This window comes from Anguilla anguilla, chromosome 6, assembly GCF_013347855.1.
Source record: "Anguilla anguilla isolate fAngAng1 chromosome 6, fAngAng1.pri, whole genome shotgun sequence".
NCBI classification, from domain to species: Eukaryota; Metazoa; Chordata; class Actinopteri; order Anguilliformes; family Anguillidae; genus Anguilla; species Anguilla anguilla.
In genome coordinates this window covers 20325710-20346726 of record NC_049206.1, presented here as the reverse complement: position 1 = coordinate 20346726, position 21017 = coordinate 20325710, and the positions used below count along the sequence as shown (strand labels likewise).

The 21017-nt window shown below is 46.1% G+C and overlaps 1 protein-coding gene across 2 annotated transcripts in view; it reads right to left on the bottom strand.

Annotated features, from left to right (window-relative positions):
• Positions 1–21017, bottom strand: part of LOC118230889 (cohesin subunit SA-1) — a 51595-nt gene that overhangs the window by 10011 nt on the left and 20567 nt on the right. For both annotated transcript variants that reach the window (XM_035424312.1, XM_035424313.1), the window contains exons 2-18: positions 9919–10128; positions 9302–9422; positions 8502–8654; positions 7944–8040; positions 7698–7774; positions 6387–6591; positions 5555–5706; positions 4816–4889; positions 4576–4699; positions 3990–4088; positions 3546–3625; positions 3059–3166; positions 1943–2057; positions 1209–1326; positions 694–797; positions 356–448; positions 92–181 (exon numbers count right to left, since the gene is read on the bottom strand). In XM_035424312.1, the coding sequence (XP_035280203.1) occupies positions 92–181; positions 356–448; positions 694–797; positions 1209–1326; positions 1943–2057; positions 3059–3166; positions 3546–3625; positions 3990–4088; positions 4576–4699; positions 4816–4889; positions 5555–5706; positions 6387–6591; positions 7698–7774; positions 7944–8040; positions 8502–8654; positions 9302–9422; positions 9919–9947 (1839 nt within the window). In that variant the 5' untranslated portion in view covers positions 9948–10128. The remainder of the gene's footprint in view (positions 1–91; positions 182–355; positions 449–693; positions 798–1208; positions 1327–1942; positions 2058–3058; positions 3167–3545; positions 3626–3989; positions 4089–4575; positions 4700–4815; positions 4890–5554; positions 5707–6386; positions 6592–7697; positions 7775–7943; positions 8041–8501; positions 8655–9301; positions 9423–9918; positions 10129–21017) is intronic.

The following is a 21017-nucleotide window of genomic DNA, read 5'->3' as shown; positions in this document are numbered from 1 at the left end:
CAGGGCTTCCTCTCAAACGTTAGGACACAGCCAGAGTCCAGTCAGGTACAGCGGCGCATTAGCGCCACAGGCCTCAGAGCCGCACCCTCACCTTCTCCATCCTGCCAGCGCTGTACACGTCCAGGTCGAAGAACTGGGGGATCTGCAGCAGGTTAGCCACCTTCTCAGAGTCCGCCTGGTACTGCAACCGCACAGAGACAGCCAGGGTCAGCACGGAGGAGGCAGGCATATACACAGCTGCACAACAGAGAGTGTGTGTGCGTGTGCGAGAGTGTGTGAGTGTGTGTGTGTCTGTCTGTGTGTGTGTGTGTGTGGTAGCGAAGACCGCACCCTGGAGTCTGACTGCGGCTCGTACCTTCGACAGCAGCATGGGCAGGGCCATGATGAAGTGCTCTGTCAGTTTGTTTTTATCGTCGATCTGCATCTTCCTCTCCTTCGCCGTCAGCACCTGAAGACATGAAGGAGATTCAACAACGGCTCTACAATGCAGCTCAGCATATGGACGATTTTATCCTCCTGAAAAGCGCTCTAAAATATAACGAGTGCCCCTGGACATGCAGGCAGTGGGCGCAATTTCACAAAGAGCCTCTCAGAATGAGGATGTGTCCCCGTTAGCCCTGGGAGCCACTCGTCTGGATTAGCGTTAGCCTGGCTAGCCCGGGCTGGCCAGACGGACGGACGACGACCCCTCACCCTCTTCCCCGTCCCGCGCCCCACGGGCGGGTGCGCCTCGGCCGCCTGCCGAATGGTGCAGACGGTCAGCTCGATCAGCGCGCTCTCCTGCCTGTCCGACAGCACTGCGGGGAGAGCGAGGGAGGGAAAAGAATGAGAGAGAGAGACATTTTATCCATTATTTTTCTCCTCATGATTTGCAATGGCTATAAGCTACACAAACGAATAATGTGCGTTGTGTTGGCCTCTGGGGAGAGTGGAATAGGACAAAATGAATAAAGCAGCACATGTATCTCTACGGTTTGAAATGCCTAATGTTATTTTCCCAGACGAACTGCGCAGTAAGTCAACCAAAGTGACACAGATTTGAAGATGCCAGCAAAAGCCCTCTTTTCACAGTAATGAAGAGTCAATCAACGAGAGGGAGAAAGGGGTACGTTCCCAAATCCCAATCAGACCCGGCGAGCGGAGTTCTGATTGATTACACGCAGTCTGAGGTAGGTAGACGGTGGGTGGGGTCTGAAACAGTGCAGTACCTTCCTCTCCCTGCACGGGCTCCTCCAGCAGAAGCTCCGTCATGCACTCCCAGTCCTTCAGCAGCTCCTGGGAGCTCTCCCACAGGCTGTCCACCAGGTAGGCCGCGTGCTCGTGCAGCTGTCACACAGACACACACACAGAGACACACATCACACATTTATATAGCTCTATTAATTACAAACCAATCTCGGGTTATAGACTTTGAGGCCTTGAACTTGTAACCTTCTGTTCTGTACTAATCCTGTTCTTTATATAGCCTCTGCTGTACTGAAGTCTAATGTTGAAAAACATTAATAGTGTGGTACATATCACATTTTACCCTAATGTATATGCACATTAAACAGAGCCTAGCACATTATATTAAGGCAGGTTCCCCCTTCATCCTCACGTAGACGTATATTAAACACGCAGTGTAGCACATTATATTAACCCCTTCGTGCAAGCTGCCTAGTGGCCAGGATGACAGTGTCCTGCAATTGCTCATATCAAGACATCCAGCGCTCCTGCAACAAACTATGAGTGGAAACAACGAACTCTGTGTCCTAGCTTTTCTAAAGACTCCGTGATGCTCACATCTAGAATTATAAAGCCTTAAATAGAACACGACTAAATTGGCATCTGCATGAAGGGGTTAAGTCCAGGTCCTCTGTAATCCTAATGCAGATGTATGATAAAGATGCACTGCAGTAAGTTATTACTGTCCCTGTGTTCTAAGTGTAAATGTGTGACTCACCTCGCTCTCCAGGAAGAAGAGCACCAGCATTCTGATCAGGTTTCCGTTGGGGCTGTTTCTGCCCCTGCGTTTGGCCAGGGCCTCCTCCGCCTGGGGGTCATGCCTGCTGAACAGCCTGGGGAGAGAGCATGACCGTAACTTCAGCGAACCGCAACCTGACCACCCACTCAAAACCTAAAACTGTGCAGAGAACCGTAAGCTGACCAAAAAAAAAACAGGGCTGACAATCATAGCCTGAGCAGTCGTTGCAACCAAAAACAGAATTTACAACCACAACCGTTCTCTATCTATACGCGAACATCCCTTGGCATCAAATATAAGCTTATTAATCAACACATTCCTCTCTACATTAAAACTTTCAAAACAAAAACATATTTGTATTTGACCAACCGCTGCTTGCTAACGGAGCTCTTTTAAAGCTTCAAGAGACATTTTAATATAAGTTTACCAGTATCACAGAATGACCCTGTAAAATGCCACGTTTATCCTTATTAAGAGCAAAGAAAAAAATTAAAGAAAAAATAAAGTGGCACGGTGCTGCCGCCATCTGGACATTAGTGATAATGCACAATTCACCTCCTTTATACATTCATTATACAACCAGAAAATGTTCTGAAGCATTTGGAAGATGAAAGGAAGTTTCGTACGGCAGAACTACTTAAAAACAAACATAAAATTATTCATTTAAAAACAAACAGCCAAAATCAATTACTCCGAAGGTACGAAAATCCTTACGGCCGTGAACTCAAATCATAATTTGCACTCGGCACGACAAACACCGGAACCTCCGAAAAACCAATTTACATTCTTGCTACATCAAAACAAACCCCAGGGCAAGTTAAATGTGCACAAATATTTATGGAGACATTAAAGCCCCTCTAATCTGCTTTGTTTGCACTCAATTTTGTGATCTGAGGCCATTTCGCAAGCGGGGAGGCACCTAAAAAATAATGAGGCCTTAAAAAAAGGTCGTCTCAGCAGTTCGTGGCGGGGGGGGGGGGGGCACAACAGGAGCGGCGGGGTGCGGAAAGACTGAGGGATGAAAGGGAGAGCTGACTGGGACCGCATGGACCAATGGCAGGCCGGAGGGGCGGAGCCGCGAGGGAGGGAACTCACTTCCGGTGGAGGAACTCTCCCGCGGCCACGGCGACGGGCCGGTGGGCGGAGTACACCAGGTGGTAGACGTTCTCGCAGTCCTCGTTGGACAGGGCGTCCTCGCTCCCCCTGAAACAGCCGACCAATCGGATCAGGGCAAAGACTTAACAGGACGTGACACGGGGAGCAGTCACAGGCAGAAGGATTAGCAGAAGCAAGGGAACACAGGCAGGTTTACCACAATGCCAACTCTGAGAGAGATTGAATAATAATAATAATAATAATAATAATCACTTTTGGTACAGAGCCTCTCAAACCCAAGGTTGTTTCACAGTGAATATACAAAAATAGTACATAACAGAAATAAACAGAAACCGTACTAACACAACTGTGACATACACAAACAGATGCAGTATTAACACAATGGGACTGAAATCATTACTGCCTTATTCTCTAGGGAAACGCCAGAGAAGCACATCTTGGGCATGAAAGTGTGGATGATACTCACTGCAGGATTAGTGTCACCAGTCTTATGGCCTCCACTGCTACATCATACTCTTTGTCCAGGGTCATCGACACAATACGATCCTTAATGAAAGAACACGTCAAGACTTTTAGCAAAACAGCAATGCTAACCGACCTCACTAATACAAAAAATAATATTTCAGTAACTACATTGAGGTCTGCACTCAATGTTTTTAGTTAAGGCCAAAAGTTTCAAATGTTCACACATCGTGTTACATCCTCAGTTTATCTAATTTACCCAATTCAATAACATCACTACAAATGTCAAAGTTAGTTATTAAGGAGCTACCCAATCAGAGCCTCTATTTTCAGGTAGGATTCAATGAGTACTGCCCAATAAGTGTTATGTGTAAAACAAAAGGAGACGAAGAAAACTTTTCAGGTCTCACGTGAGCATCGCTAACTCTATGTGGTCCGCGTTTCGTACCTTGAACCTGTTGGTGAAGAGCTCCAGCTTTGGGAAGAGCTCTCTGTTCGTGTAGAGGTTCTGGAGGGCTTTCAAGCACTTCAATCGCACTTCACCTTGCTGTGGAGGAACAACGACCATTAACTAAACCCAATCACCATTCCACTCAACCTGAAACTGTGATCCCACCAGATTCTGGAGTTCGAAACAGTAATCCCATCAGATACAAAACACTGCCCCAACTAGATTAATGAATTTGTGGGGCAGAGAGGACAGCCTACTTTCCAACTCCAGTGCTCCCCCTTGTTGCTTGTTTGCCACATCTTGGCTCTTGGTTATTTTGCTTGTGTTGTAAAATGCTTGGTTTTTCTCATTACCCATACCCTTATTGACCCATTTACACTTCAATATTTCACTAAAGGAACTGAGGTAGGGCGATAGCCAATAGTTCATCAAGTCATGCCAAAGCTTATGAAGTAATGTCAGTTCATTAAGTCAGTTTATAAGCTCTCATGGCCTTATGGGGGCCTCCCAGCAGACGGCACCACTAAGTGCGAACCATGCGCGAAGCAGCAAGCTCTACGGGGAGGAGCCGTGGAAAACTCACCCGGTCGTGCAGGGTCCACCCGACGTACTTCAGGTAGCTGTCGTTCAGGAAGGCGTCGCTGTACATCTTCATCCACATGCCGATCTCCTCTATGCAGATGGCTCGGATTTCCGCGATCGCGTCCCTGGCAAAGACGGGGAGAGAGAGAGAGAGAGAGAGAGGGAGAGAGAGACAGATTTGAGCCGGGGACCTGAGTGTGCTGGAACGCGAAACCCGTCGTTGGGGGGCGCCTCTGCGTACCTGTACCGGTGGACGAAAATGCCCTTGAAGATGGAGTTCATCATGTTTTCGATCTCATCCTGGTTTTCCTGAAGCTGTGAAGAGGAACAACAGCAGCGTTAAGTAAACTCAAGCCACCACTGCATGCACATAGTCCACAAAAAACACAATAAACATAAAACTACTAACACTATCAGCACCAAAATCACAAATCGCATGTTTATCAGACTGGGGGAACCAATCAGAAGAGACGCATGTTTATCAGACTGAGGGAACCGATCGGAAGAGTCACATGTTTATCAGACTGAGGGAACCGATCGGAAGAGTCACATGTTTATCAGACTGAGGGAACCGATCGGAAGAGTCACATGTTTATCAGACTGAGGGAACCGATCGGAAGAGTCACATGTTTATCAGACTGAGGGAACCGATCGGAAGAGTCACATGTTTATCAGACTGAGGGAACCGATCGGAAGAGTCACATGTTTATCAGACTGAGGGAACCGATCGGAAGAGTCACGAGTTTATCAGACTGACTGGGGGAACCGATCGGAAGAGTTACATGTTCATCAGACTGAGGGAACCGATCGGAAGAGTCACGTTTATCAGACTGAGGGAACCGATCGGAAGAGTCACACGTTTATCAGACTGACTGGGGGAACCGATCGGAAGAGTTACATGTTCATCAGACTGGGGAACCCGATCAGAAGAGTCACGAGTTTATCAGACTGGAGAACCCGATCGTTCTGCCTCTGCTCACCTCCTTCCTCTTCTGCAGCAGCAGCTCCAGCTTCTCGTTGGCCCTCTTGCCCACGATCTTGTTGCGCTCGGCCTCGTACTGCCTCTGCGTGTTGTCCTGGTTGATGCTCAGGTTCAGGGCCACGTTCACCAGGGCCGTCATCAGCTTCATGGCTGCGCACGCGAGGGAGACAAAAAACGTGGAGCGGCCTTTTTGAGTGTGCGACACGTACAACATCAACATGCAGCCCGTTATCCAAGTGATACCAAAGTCGCAGTTCATAAGACCTAAAGGTCAAAGAGTGAAAGCAGGTCCTTTTTTGGGGACTGCAGGGTTTAGAATAAAAAAATTAATAAATAAACACTACACAGACAGTACAAAGGATGTCAAAAACCCACACTTGAGTTATTCAGAACAGTGGTTCCGGAGCTCTGTCTTAAAAATCAACAACCTACTTCATGAGGAAATTCAATTAAGTGGGCCATGACTGCTTAAAATGTACCTGAAGTTATGGACGTGACCAAAATTACAATTACAAATTTTCCAACACACGCCAAAACAACTGCAAGTACATGACACTGTAATTTGGGCAGAACATGTACAAAAAAATAAAATTAAGGCATTTCATTTGACTGCTATTACTGTCAATATGAAAGTGGCTTCACATCAGGCTGTAAACTGGGGGTGATTCACAGAAAATGCACATTAGACGGGTCATGGGCTCAGACCAATAGGGAACCTCTGCTCTAAGGTGACCGTGCACTGTGCCCAACCAATCAGAACCACACACAGAACAGCAGGACCGGGCACATGGTCGAGGCGCGGTTCTGCGGTCGCATTCTCGGTCTCCTACCTGCCAGGGTGCTGGTGTGCCGGAAGGCTCGGACCTGGGAGTCGGAGAGCCCGGTGAGCAGCGAGATGACCGTGTCCATCATGTACTCGTCGTAGATGATGCTGTACTGGCACTGCCGGATCAGGACGCCGATGAACTCGCAGAAGTTGTAGCGGAACTTCTTCCACTGCGGCCCGGGCATGGTGAGCGGGTAGTCGCCGCTGTCCTGGATTCACAATTAAAACACAGAATGAATCATTCACCGAGTGAATCATTCACCAAATGAATCATTCACCGAATGAATCATTCACCAAATGAATCATTCACCAAATGAATCATTCACCAAATGAATCATTCACCGAGATGGGTCAGGTGGGAAAACATTTAGTGCGATAAACCACCGTTTCAGATATGAAATGGCTCAACTGTGATGACATGACAGCAAACAACTTGGAAACCATGATATTGGATCCACATAGCGACGGGTGCCAGAATCGCACCCTCTACTGATGATTAAGGCTGAGTGTTTGTCACGGAATATTAATTAACAGATGTCATGTGCAGGAGTGGGGAAACGACTTACACAACTGCAGCAACGGTAACACGTGCTCGAAGTTTAAATATTGAATATTGAACTTTGCAATATTGTTAAAATGTGTATGCCTATACAAATAATACTGTAGGTTACTTTAAGGCTGAGCTACCAACCAAAACGTGACAAATACCCAGCCTTGCTTATGATAACGTGGCACATTCTCAAATAAAGCTTCAACGTTAAATGAGACTGAGGAAATCCTCGCCCCCGGCTGCACTCGAAAGGCTATTTGCGTCAAACGCTTCACTACTGAATTATCGATTACTCTCAAGATTAATTACCAGAGACGGCCTCTCTCCATTCAGGAGTCAAATGTTCACAAGAGAGCTCACCCAATCCATAAAACACATCAGCGGATATGATGAATTCTCAATTAAAGAGTATCAATCAATTATTTTCTATGCGAAAGCTTTAACAAGGCAAAACGAGGCTCTTGACCGCCCTATTAGCAATACCCTTGGACAACTGTATTGCGCAGTATATAATCGATGCATTTAACGAAATAGCAGCCGAGGTCACATTTAGTGAATTATGAAATGACAGCTGCTATAAATCTATTACTTTCAAACCATGCATTCTTTTCATCCTAAGATTGAAAGAACATCGCACTGACGGCAAACTGCATGACAAGTCAGTCTCTGTGAAAAAATAGCAAAAGATTTAACTTGGAAGTGGACAGATTACTGCCATCACACACCGGCCAACCAGATCGTGCCACATCATAACCAAGAAATTACCTCGTCAAACTCCTCGGTCATTTTCCGGATAATCTCGGCATTCTGCATGTTGCGAAACATCTCGATTCTTACAGTGCCTGCAAGCGAAATGACACACGTCAGTATTTTAGTGTATGATTCAAGTAAGGCAGGATAAAGCAATAAATTCTACTTCCAGAAACCCCAATCGATTTTACTTCTCTTCCTGCAGAACCCTCCATAACTTAAAAAAATATATATACAGTTGGTAATTTAAAAAAGAATTACCTTTGCACCCAGAGCACTGAATGAAGAAGTTGATTAGGTCGAGAAGTGCTATATCTCTGTCCTGCTTGTAGGACTCAATCCAGTCATCGACGACAGACTGCAGAGAGAGGAGACGTATAAATGTTGTACTTCAGATATGACAGACTGTAGCACTGTAACTAACATGTATCCTTGCTCACCAAACCTATGAAAGATGTACTGCAGACATAACAAAATGTATCAATGTATAGTGCGTACAACATTAGACTGCTATGAAATATAACAAACCAAACTTATTTGCGTGCTTTGTAGAAAATCACAATTTAAAAATTCTGATGTGTGCATCTACACTAAATGCTTTACAGCAGAGTTAACCTCTTGCTCTTAAACTGTTTCTTATTATTTTCAGTGTTCATACTGCAGTAGTGCTTTAATTCAGCAGCATGTTCCTGTGATTTGCTGTGATGTTGAGGCGCAGTATTTAATATGCACGGGACCAGTCTGGCGACTGTGTGGAGGAAGGGGCGGAGCCTGGCACGGCAGTGTGACGGCGACGGCAGCGGGCGCTAAAATGGGCACCTGCATGGCACTCTTTCCGAGCTTGACCACCTCGAACAGGGTGACGGGGTCGCCCTCGCCGTTCTGCTGGGGCAGGCCGTTGGCCTTGCGCCCCCGCGGGGGCCCCATCTGGGACTTCTCCTGGGGGGCCTTCCTAGGCTTCTTATTCGCCGTCTAGGGATGGGGGGGGGGTGGCGGGGTGACAGAGTTAATAGCACACGTTTATGAACCTTGCGTGTCCAAACACACAAACCTTACGTGTCCAAACACACAAACACACACACACACACACACACACTCTTCAACCACCACAACGGCCTTCCATTTCCTGCAGTTCCGGTCGGCTCTGGTTTGGAATGAATTTCGCTGCCAGCAGGAAGCTGCTGATAAAGAATCTCCCCCACCGCCATGTCAGTGGGGGGGACAAGAGCAGACCAGCGACTTCTGAGCGCAAAGCAGACACCGTTTCCTGTTGGGCCCCATGCTTTTACAGCCGTTTAACCAGGGCTGCATGCAAAGGCATATGCGCTCTGTAACCCGATGAATGAGGCCCACTTCCTACACACTAATGTCTTCAAAATGGTGGATAATTAAGGTCTTATGGGCGGCTTTAGTTGCTGACCACTCGGACCCCATAAATACCCCGCGCCCCTCCAGGCCTGCGTGATGCATGCTGGGTACAACTCCACCAGCCCCCAGCACAGCCCAATCAGGGTTTGACCTCCCTGGAAGACAGTGGATGAAATCCGGGGACACGCCCCACCCCAGCGGTGTAGCGGGGTCATAGCGGGGGGGGGGGGGGGGGGGGGGGGGGGTCATACCGGCGGTCTCCCGGGCCTCCCCCTCTTCTTCTTGCCCTTGAGCTCTCCGCTGTCGTCCAGCTCGCTGACGCTCACGCTGAGGCTGACCGTCTCCGCCTGGCCCGACTCATTACTGGGGTCCCTGTGGGAGACAAGCGGAATCAGACACAGTCCAGACACAGGCCCCGCGGCCAGAACACTCCCAGCCAACACAACGTGTCCTCACAATGTAACTAGAAAGTTCTGTCAGTGCTATAATATCGCCACAACATTGCAGCAACATTGTGATGATGTTTTGTGTTGGCTGGGTTGAGGGTCTAGATACACACATGCACATGGAACTCCACACACACCCACGAACACACACACACACACACACACGCAAAGTAGAAAAAGGAAGGGGAACAGAGGTTGTATCCAACCAACTCCACACCATGATCTCAAAATCATGTGTGTGTGTGCATACTGCGCGTGTATCACTGCAGAAGGCTAGCATCGGTGTGCAGCCACACGCATACAGAGTTGGGAAAGGAACAGCAAACTTTTAAGAGACCGAGGACCACTCTCGCCCAACCCGGACCACAGAACTTGCACTCGCTCGCCGGCAGACGACGCGTACGGGCAGGACTGGTACTCACTGCAAAACTGGCAGCTCTGAGGTAATCATGGCGAGGCGATGTCAGCAGCCTCCCCACCGCGGGACTGTGGCAGCGTGCAGCGAGGTCTCTCTCTCTCTCTCCGAAGCTCTCCGACGAGCCTGGCCTGTCTCTGGCGAACGCGGGCGGGTTACAGGAAGGGCTTCTCTTCTGGTGCTCTAGCGCGGTCTCGGCGTGGTCATACCCCGCAGCCTGAAAACGACGGCGAAACGCACACTTTACTTTCAGCGCTCACTGCGCCGGAGCAGGTGCCCCAACACAGAGCCCACTCAACTCAGTTTCACTTGTGAGGCTGACATTTATAAAACTACATGCAGCGACAATTCAAAAGTTGTTTTTTTAAATTTATTTAAAGAAATACATTTTAAATGTTTGCTTTATTTTTTAGAATTTCCGTAGAATCAACACTAAAGACGGATAAGTGAACATATTGATGAATGTGTGTGTTTTCATTAGACTGACAGGAGAAAGCGCATGGTGAGATCTTGCAGAAAGCGTACAGAGACACCAACTGGCCATTTCATGAACTGCAACGAGGAAAATTAGGCAAGAAGGGCACACGGACCCACGCAAAGGTGGATATTTAATAAAGTATGAGATTTTTTTAAATGTCATATCTTTCATATTTAAAAAACAAAAAAAATTTCACAACTCTAAAAGCATTTTAAAAATCGTAGGATTGGTAGAAACTGACATTTAGAAATTGTTTCATCTCACAAAATCATTTCAGAACAAACATTCATTTTTTTATTTTTTTAAACAAAAAAAATAACAATATTATACAAATAATAATTGTTTTAACATTTTTTAACAAATAAACTTTCGAGAAAAAAGACAAATTTGATGCCTAACAGAAACCTATAGCTACCATCTAGGTGTATTTTTAATATTTGCCCTTAAATAACGAGAACACCTGTTCTCTTGTTATATAACTGATGATTAATTTGGGCCAATAGGGAGTATCTATGGCAGGAATGATGAGTGATTAGGTCTGTGATTAAATTTTGTAATGAAAAATATATTATAAATAGCATTGAAATGATATTTGAACCAATCAAGTACTCCATGGTGACTTATAACCTTCCCCTGTAGATGCAATCAAACAGAAAATTATGTGAGGCTATAAAAATGCTTAATGCAAATTATTAGTAATTCACAATTAAGTTTTGGAAACAATATAAAAGTAGTACTCTGCAACGCCACTGGGGGCAGTGTGAACCAAAGTATTTTAACAAAAGTGAATCAAGAATGGTCAATTTAATTGGGCTAATCCGTATTTTCGAGCTTTAAAACTTGCATGAGGACTTAATCAAAATTCAGTGGACTTAATATGCATTTTTATTTGTTGTCAAGTTTATTTCAGCCACTTTTTCCTCATCAGAAGTGATAAAAACTGAGACACAGGTTTACAATGTTCCCTCAGCAACAGTAGGGGGCAGGCTAAGAAAGTCTTAATTTAAATGTTATCAGCCCATACAGCCTTTGCAAAGAACTACATCAAGGACCAAGTCTGATACAAACTTCAGAGCGAGGATACAGAAGTGAACACACATGTATGAGTGAGTGAGTGAGCGAGCGAGAATTTGTGTGCGTGCGTGCATACATGTGTGCGGTGTGCTGTGAAAAATGCATGTGACTTAGACCTGCAGTGGCCAAATACCTGAAATCACACTAAAGCCATGTGTTAAATTCTGAAAGTAAAACAGCAAGTTGACCGGTGCTGTAAACAGCAGAGCACTGGGAGATATTAACATGCTGTCACTTCACCGGGCCACTGGGCCACTGCACGCTACGCGACCCGACGGGTGCAAACGTTCCAATATCTATTTTCAATTTTTATTTTTCAATATTTGGGGGTGAAAGCTCAGTGTTTGCACGGAGGAGACAGATAATGCTGTCGGTGGGGTTATAGCCTAACCTGTCTGGCCTGCCACTAGATGGCTGTACACTGTTGGGGAAGTTTGGCTTGCTTTATTTTGCAGGTGCAGAAGTCTCTGCACGTTCAGCTGTAGCACGCAAGCTTCTGCTGCAGAGCGTGAAATGTACTCTGTCTCTTTCTCTCAGTCACACACAAACGCGCGCGCACACACACACGCGCACGCACGACTGCTTTTGCAAAAGGGGAGGCCTTCATTTCTCTGCCGAAAAGATGAGAAAGGACAAGAGAAAAAGGAGAGAACCGCAGAATTGACTGACACTGAGAAAAAATGTTGAGGAGGTGGAGAGCGAGAGCTAAAATAGTGCTGAAGGTAACAGACCCCTCAGTTTTATTCCTACTCCCGCTCCACAATCACTATTAACCCAAGGAGAAGAAGAAATCTAAGCTGCCTAAGCTCATTCATTCAGTCACCCCCATCGACCCAAGTATCCCCACACAATGGCTAAGCTACCATGGCGACCTCTCTCACTCCCCTCCTCACACACCCCCCCCTCCCCCCATCCCCCTCATGCAGCCAATGCTATGGTGATGACAACTCAGTCAGGAGAAAGCTAGACTGTGATGACTTCACTACGCACTCCTCTAGCTAACCCCTCCCCCCTTGCCCTAGGGGCCAGTGTCATGACGATGATGACATCACAAAGATGATTCAAATATGCAGGTGGCTCTGAGCAGGCCCTAGTGGTTATGTAGAGCTGAGGCTAAAGGCAAGAGCTCCTTTATATGTAAGTTTGAAGTGTAGCCTAAACTGGAGAGCAGCATTCCCCTTCATCCCTTTGTTTGAGTATGAGAGTTGCTCCCTTTCCCTGAAATACTATTTTCAGGTTTTTTTTCTCCCTTTGCACTTGTTCAGCAACGTTTTGCTACCAAATCTACCCATAATACCCAACCTTGCAGAAAATATAGCGACGACTTTAATGAGCGTTTCAAAATGGGCCTGAAAGAATGGCATAAATGCCTGGGCTGGGAGCCCTGGGAGAGAGCTTCCAAGAACAGCAAACTCGAGCAGGCTCCTGCAGTCTTCACGGCCAAGCCTCAGCCGCACGCTACGCTGCGTGAATTCGGGGGGGGAATGACGTCTTAGCGGCTAACGGCTGCAGCAGTAAACGACACCGGTACCTTTACAGACCAGGCCGCAAGGAACTGCAGGCCGCAGTCCTGGTCCGGTATGCTTCATAGGTTCCAAGTGTGGGTGCGAAAACAAAAATGATGATGAACTCGAGACCTGCGTTAGACGTTCTGGTGCATCAGTGGAAAGCGTGACCTTCTACCCTGTGCTCACCGCTGGGTTGCAATCATTTTAAAGAGGAGAATCCCAACATGAAGGCCTGCGGAGAGACCTCAGCATAAATAGCTACTGGTGTCGCCTCAAAATGGCTGCAATGAGAGCAAACAAGCTGCAATCAGTCCCTACGAATTGGTGGTTTCAAGGTTTACAAAACAGCTTTGACCGCGTCATCACTGGTTTGCACCATCTCCCCCATTCCTCCCCGGTTCTGTGCCATGACTGCCGGCGAGACTCAGCATGAAAGCAATGACACTCTTCCATTGAGGTGCAGGACCCAGGGGCCAACAATTCTTGGGCTGTGGGAAATTGGGACTTGTGGGAAGAGGTCAATACATGTAGGCTAACCTTGGAGGGGTCAAGCAAAGGAGATACAGGGACCGTCATTAGTCACAATCTTCCTACAATGGCGGCAGCTGTGCCCTCAGGAGAACCGCCCCGTGGGGCAGAGCCATCTGAGCATGCCCCGATCTTTCCCTGTCAGAATGCCGGTCAAAGCAGGAGATGCATCAGTGCGTGGGGTACCCATGCGTTGTGATGCAAAAGAGCTACGCGTTCAAACTACGGGGTTTCCTCACTGGGTCAGTACACAGCTGGGGGTGATGCAACCGTGATCTCAAACTGCTGATAACTGAAGGGCTTAATGGTACCATGGAGGAAAATAGGATTCAGTCGATCTTCAATCTGATTGGACACCATTTCCTTAGTCAAAGAACTGACAAGAACACTAATGCAGTACGTGTTTCAGATCGACAAATCTCTTCCTATTGCTGATACCTATTGGTCATTGCCCCTTAGACCCAATACCATTGACAGGTTAAAAAGGACATGCAACCATCCAGCCAATCAGGAGCACTGACTCAACCAGATGTTATCCGAGGTATATCCCAGAGGTCTCCGAACAAACGCGAACATTCCGCTGCAGAAGAACTCGGATGCCTGGGACAGACATCGTCTCTCTTCCCCGCTCTGAATTCCTTTTTGCAAGCATCATTAATTTTTCACCATCCCACTTTCTGCCCCGCACTCCTCCTGACAAGCCCGCTCTTTTCTCTTTTAAAGCGGCAAGTCTCATTTCAGATGATTACAGACCTCGGAGCTGACGGGGTCGGCAGTTATGAATCCTCACAGTAATAGTGTAAACATATCTGTGCGTGTGCATTCCTGACATGGAAAAGAGCGAGGAGGGAAACATTCGGAGACGACTCACAGAGGGCCCGTTAAAACGGAGGAAAAGCATTTCAGTGGTAACAGTAAAAAATCAATGCTGGACTCGGCGTTTAAAATTTGTACGAACTAATCAGGCGTCCATAATGACGCTGGAACAAAGGCCGGAACGCTGCTGGAAATGCTCCTTGGGTACGCTGTTGCTGGAGACTAGTTTTTAATTAGTGTCTTGGCAAACGGTCTGGACGGCAACGTGGCGGTAAATGTTGCAGTCTTCAAAACGACTGGAAAAACGACAAACCGGCAGCTCCTGCCAAAAAAATAAATAAATAAAAAATGCTTGGGCTACGGCTGAGATAGTAAAATAACTAGCATTTCGACTTCCACTCTGCTCAGAACGTTCCGCATTCTCTTCCGCAAGGACACAAATGGCCAGCTGTATGAGATCATACCACTGCTAAGAAAGCAATAGTTTAAAGGTAGTATATTCCCAAATCATCAGAGAGATCTCTGCTGGACTGAATGAACCCTTCAGCCTCAGGATGCTCTGATGTGCGTTGGCCGACACCCCGGCCAGCGCAAAGCCAAGCCCACATCATTGATTTTCAACCGAATTACGCCGCATTATATGTATCGAACAAAGCAGGGATTCCCGGCCAACAAACAAAGAAAATCTGTAAAGACACAGAAGGATCCAAGGTCCCCGCCAAAAGAAGAATACTTTCACTGCCATTGCCCATTGATACATTTACCTTTCCAGCCAGTCTCGTCTTTGCCACAGAGTGATATTTATATGTCTGCACAGGCTGACAGTGGATACGGAAAATTAAACTATTGCATTTTATGCACAGATCATAAAGGGAGTGTGCACCAAACAAATAGGTGTGAATGGGCAGGTGAGTTTTACTGAGCTGATACTCTAACTGCACCATTAGAATTTAATTCCATTTGGATGGGGATGATTTTTTTTACCATCCCATTCACATAAGGTGCAGATAAAATGCGCAGTGAATTCACTCCTAAATCATGCATATGAATATGAAAGGTAGTCTGACTATGCTTGTAAATACAGGTTCTCCATTTTAACAGTGTCAAGAGCCAAAATGGTTCTCCTGTTGGTGCCATCACCGTAGGCTGGTAGGAGGAAATGGCAGCAAGATAAAAAAGCAAGCAACCCGTTATGAGGTTGCACCTTGGCGTTTCGTCTGAGCCTTAATGAGCGGAGATGTGCAGACATACCGGAGAAACCCTCAAGGGTGAAACGACTGGGCTGCTCTTCGAAGTCCCGAGCGGTGAGGTCAAAGACGCCCCCCCCCCCCCCCCCTGCTGGGACCAGCCTTTTCACCCTCCTGCTGCTCGGTGGATACTGGACCGGAAGAGTGGGAACAGATCTGAGTTCTGCTTTCGATCCAGGAGCCAGTCGTTTATGGGCGTGGCTTGGGTCCAAGCGGGAAAAGGCACGGTCGGACTCCCTCCTCATTAACACGAGCTGGCTGCCCCTGGGCCTTGTACACACAGCGCGGGACAATTACCGGGCTCTTAATGAGCAGCGCAATGCTTCAGCTGTCAGGATGCAGCTCAGGGGCTCTGAGGATGACAAAGCACACAGCACAAGGACTGTGCCTTTTAATGGCTAATGCGGGGAATAATGCCGAAGATGGTGAATCCGGATGAGAGATGATGAGCCGTCCAGGCTGGAAAATAATCTCTAACAGAACTGCAGAGCAGTGCGGTGGTTAGGGAGCCAAACGCGCATCCATTCGGCTGTAATCTTGAATCCAGACACCTCCAAGTTTGAATCCTTGAACCTACATCCAAACAGCTGCGAGTCTGAATCCCAATTGGGCATGAATCCAAACAGCTCTGAGTTTGAATCCTGGTTTGGCTTGCATCCAGACAACTCAGAGTTTGAATCCTTAGATCTACAACAGCTGCAATCTGCAAGTGTGAATCTCGTTTAGACTTGCATTCAGACGGCTGCTAGTTGCAAATCTATTCCGGTGGCAGTAACCCTGAGGGATGAGCTTAATCCGAGCTGCCCTCAGAAAACTGTAAACTGACTACATGTGAAATGTAGGCCATGCCAGTAGGCCCAAAGATGAGAATCCTCAAAGCAAACAAGCTGAATACTGCAACAGGACGATGCACGGGCCAGACATCTGAGGGTTCCGAGCTGACGGGCAAAGCCAGCCTCGAATCATTTCAGTTGATCCTGGCGAAAGGCAGGATTTTTAAAACAGCAGCAGGGTTGTAGAATAATTCCAGTACTCGTACACTCAACCCAATAGAGTGCAAATTTAATATGCAGGTCTACAATACTAATTTATTTTTCTTTCATTATTTCCTTAGTGTACCTTGGGACAGTTAGAAATGAGCCTTCGGCTATACACACTTGCAATGCATCCAATATATCCTTGGACACCAAAATGCTTTTTGGCATGTCATTAGTGAACAAACAAACTATAAATCAACAAATAAATTGTATGCAACTCTCTTGTTGGAAATTAGACAGTGGCATTAACAATCATTAAGAACTATTCATTTTTTTGGCACAGGTCGACTATAGGCAGGGCTCCTGAGAATCATTCATTAAGATATAGCCTAGTCTACTTCCAGCTTTTTTCCCCCCAATCAATTTCTGCATTTGCATTCCCCAGCTATGCCAAGCAGTCACTGAAAAGAGATTGGTTCTTAGGCATCCATCGTTATGGCCAGCAGATGACAAACTTCTCATATTCTCAATAAAAATCAACATTTGTTGTTTTTGCTGCCAGAGAAAAATGGACAGTAGAGGCTGATTCTGCACCAGCCTCCTCTTTAGCGATTCATTTGAAAAGCATCCTTTTCCCTATTGCCATCTATTGCAGTGAGATCAGTGAGGCCTACCAAAAACCCATACCCTCTAATACCCCTGGGTTTCTCTTCAGAGGAGATTCTTCAGGCTCAATTGCTAATACGTGGAGTTGACAAGGGATCTCACAGTCGTGATCCACACTACCTCACTAAATTATACATCAAGTCCTGTCTGAAAGCATCAGTGTGATTTGATACATTTATCCCAGCCCTGTGTCCTAATGTACAGGCAAGTGATAAGGACAATGCACACGTAAAATTTTGCAGCACCACAGTATTTTCCAATGAAGGGAAAACTTGATTGATGGACGTTACGTATTTTAGCTCAAACTAAACACAGTAACTTTAAATGCCTGCCTCGAAATAACCGAAAATCATTTACGTTAAAATTCAGCATTTTAAGAATGCAACAAGTCACACAAGGTCAGCAGCAGATTTTGTCATGAAGGCCCCCCAGAAGCCAAAAGCACTGAAAGACACCAATCTGAAGTCCACTTTCATTTCTAAAATGCCCATTTTTGAGAATTTTCTGAGAAGGGAAAGCGTTAATTTAGGCGCACGAATCCTATCCAACCAAAACAATTTCCATGGGTTCAAAAACCAGAGTGTCAATTTTATAAGTGCACCCCAGATTCCGGCCACAATGCAGAGAAAGAGTGATGCGCTAAGATCAATTAGGTACTACATTTACAAATAAAGGTCCATTTCCCCCCATGGGTTATTACTGCATAAAGCTCAAGATAAATGGCAGCCTTCCCCTTTCTGAAAATGAGAAGGAAAAGGCCAATAAAGCTCTGAAACAGGATGAGCGTGCTTCTCCTTTGGAGCCGGCTAATTTAATTGTGCAAGATGGATGGCTCGGAGCGGTTTTTGTGTCGCGCGGATCGCGGATAAGATGCTGCAGCAGGAACAAATCTCCCGGCTCTAGTTAACAGCCGCCGAGGTGTTCCAATAACGACGTTCACGCCGCTCTGGAAAGCTCACCTGAGGCTCAGATACCTTCCCCCCCCCTCCCCAGTCAATCCTCTTCTAATGCCACAAAGTGAACCCTCCCGACATCCCCCACAAGTCAGAACCCATCAAAACAGCTTCTGCGTAGTCGCGAGCGTATGTGACCGCCATTCCGATTCCTCATTAGATCTTAGTGTTACAGAGACACATGGTTTACAGATGTGTGCAGCGCTGCATTTAACACAAAAATGACCCCTAGGCCTACTTGTGGCAGAAAAGACATAAGTACTGCAATAAAATAACTGGCAGCCATTAGATATCACACACTCGTTATTTGGCAATATGTCAAAGAGGCAAAAACATACACCAACTAGCGTATCACTCGGCATACTTTTGTGGAATAAATAAGAAAAGTCCCTCTCGTTACGAAGGGTGAGTGTGGACTGGGTCCAGACCGGTCTGGATCCAGTAGACATGGAGAATGCCAAGTAGTCTAATCCCAAGAACAGTGGTGAATGACACGAATAAACGCATGATCTCATCCTGGCTCAGGATGTGCGGTTCGATTTAAGGCATCCGTTTCAAAAACAAAGACGCGCTGCCTCCTCGCACGGTCTCGGTTTCCTGAAATCAGACTGCCAGCGTCTGACGTCCAGACAGAGTTCTCTCTCTGCTCTGGAAGCAAGCTATACTGCCGTGATGAAAAAAATGAAAAAATAAAAAAGGAGAAGAAGAATGGCTTGCCCGGTTTAATAACGCACTGACCTGCGCGTTTAATGCAAGGCCTACACAACCCACAGGAGCTGCAACCTCATCAGCACGCTCTGCTGCAGACCGCCCCATCCTCTGCTTTGCAGATGCACTCTCTGAGCAATAAATTATTTGCAGCCATCTCGCTGCCGCGTTTCATTTCTCCCGACAGGAGGAAGCTGAAAGGGCGAAGACACGGCTGCAGAGTGCACAGACAGCCAGAAGGGCGGCGCTGAGGCGTGCTACAACTGCGACTGGGAAGTAATTTGCTTTGTTTTTTTTTAATTTGGCCCTTTAAGCCAAATATTGATATAGTTCAACTAACACATTTCAGACCAGCCGGGGGCAAGGCCATTAGTCCTCGGTGGAAGCTATTCAGAGGTTGAGCGATCCTAAATGTGACATGATTAATTTTTTTTGTTCGGCTGTAATATCTGTCGAGAGACTGGCGGTGTCCTCCAAGTGACTTCTGACGCGGGAGTTCCTGAACGGCAGCTTCTATAAAAGGGACAGCATCCTTAATAACGGCTCTAATCGGCTGGCTGGGTGTAAATGTTCTCAGGAAAGTGCAGAGGCTTTGTCAAAGAAAGCAAATGAGAACTGGCCCAGATACGCTTCTCTTCCTGCCATTTTTAAAATGGCTTGCAGTGGCGAAATGGGACGCACTGATTGGTGGACGTACCATGAGACTGCCATTCCAGTTCTCACATCTGATTCGACACAAGGCAGCTACTTATAAGGGGAGATGTAAATGTGCTCAACACCAAAATAAATTATTTTAATGAATAAAAGAGAGACAAGCAACAGAACTGAAGGTAGAATAAGCCCCGACGAGACCGTCTTTCAACATCAGGGCTGCAATCGAGACTGAGAGCCACGGTGTTAAAACTGTAGAATGAAAATTGTAACGGCTACGTTTCCACCAGGTAATAAATCACACGCCTCAATGCAAAGCCTGTGCTGCTGCACAACAACCAAAGAGAAGGGTGAAGACAGTAAGATGGAAACGATTTCCTTAAAATTATAAATAGGTATTTTCCCAATGATTCCCTGGGCAGCATGCCCTGGCACTGTAAATGATACAAACGCCAGAAACTCTGAGAATTCACATTGATTCATTGTTGAGGTTACGTGGAGGAAAAAAAAATGGAGGAATGGTGTAAAGCTGTGGATTAAAAAAATAATAACACACATTACAAAATGGATTGCAAGGTCGGAGATGCAAAGATCTTCTTCTCAAATGTTACTTGCTGTCTTTTGTGCACACTGATCTCTCCAGTGTGCTATTCTCCGCAGCCAGCCAATCAAATCCGATGTGGGGCTTATGACCTACAAGAGTTGCCGTGGCAACGCCTGCCTTCTGGAATACATGTCATGCATGTTAAGTGCCTTCCAGAAACACACACACACACACACACACACACACACATATTCACACCGGTGTAGACACACTCAGTTTTTCAAATTCATACAAAAAAACAAATTATTTTAGCCTTGGAATATACCATTTGAGACCACAACCTGGGAATAAAAACACATGAAACAGAACTCTAAACCTTTTGCATATTTCAAGATTCAAAACAAGATGAAAAAGTAATGGCTAATATCTGCCCTGGAATATTAAGCTCTTTATAACTAATGTGTATGTGAGGGTGTTGTGTTAGGGGTGTCATTTCTTTCCAAAAAATGAGTTAGAACAAATTTTATAAGAGAAATTCGGTTGAATTTGTTCAAATCTTCTGCCGTCAAAATTTCAGTAAAATATTGTATAATTATCATTATGGCCCACAATTAATGAATTAATTATTATGCCCAGTTTTTTTTTTTCCATAAAACCTGTAGCTAAATAGCCTAAACATGCTATGCTATAGCTAAAAAATAACAGCATAGTGAAAGCTTTATTGAACAAAATAAAACCAGGGAAGGTCATAACAATGCCAATGATGCCATCCACAGCAATGAAATTACAGTTGCTAAAACAAAACAAAAAAATATTGTATGAATCCATCATTAATTCATAACAGCGGCATGGCTTAAACCGAACTTAAACTGACCAATCTCCCTGGAGGGGTTGGAGGGCAATTGCTGCCTACATACCTCACAGACGACTTTCTGCTTGGTTTTTATTTTGTCTCC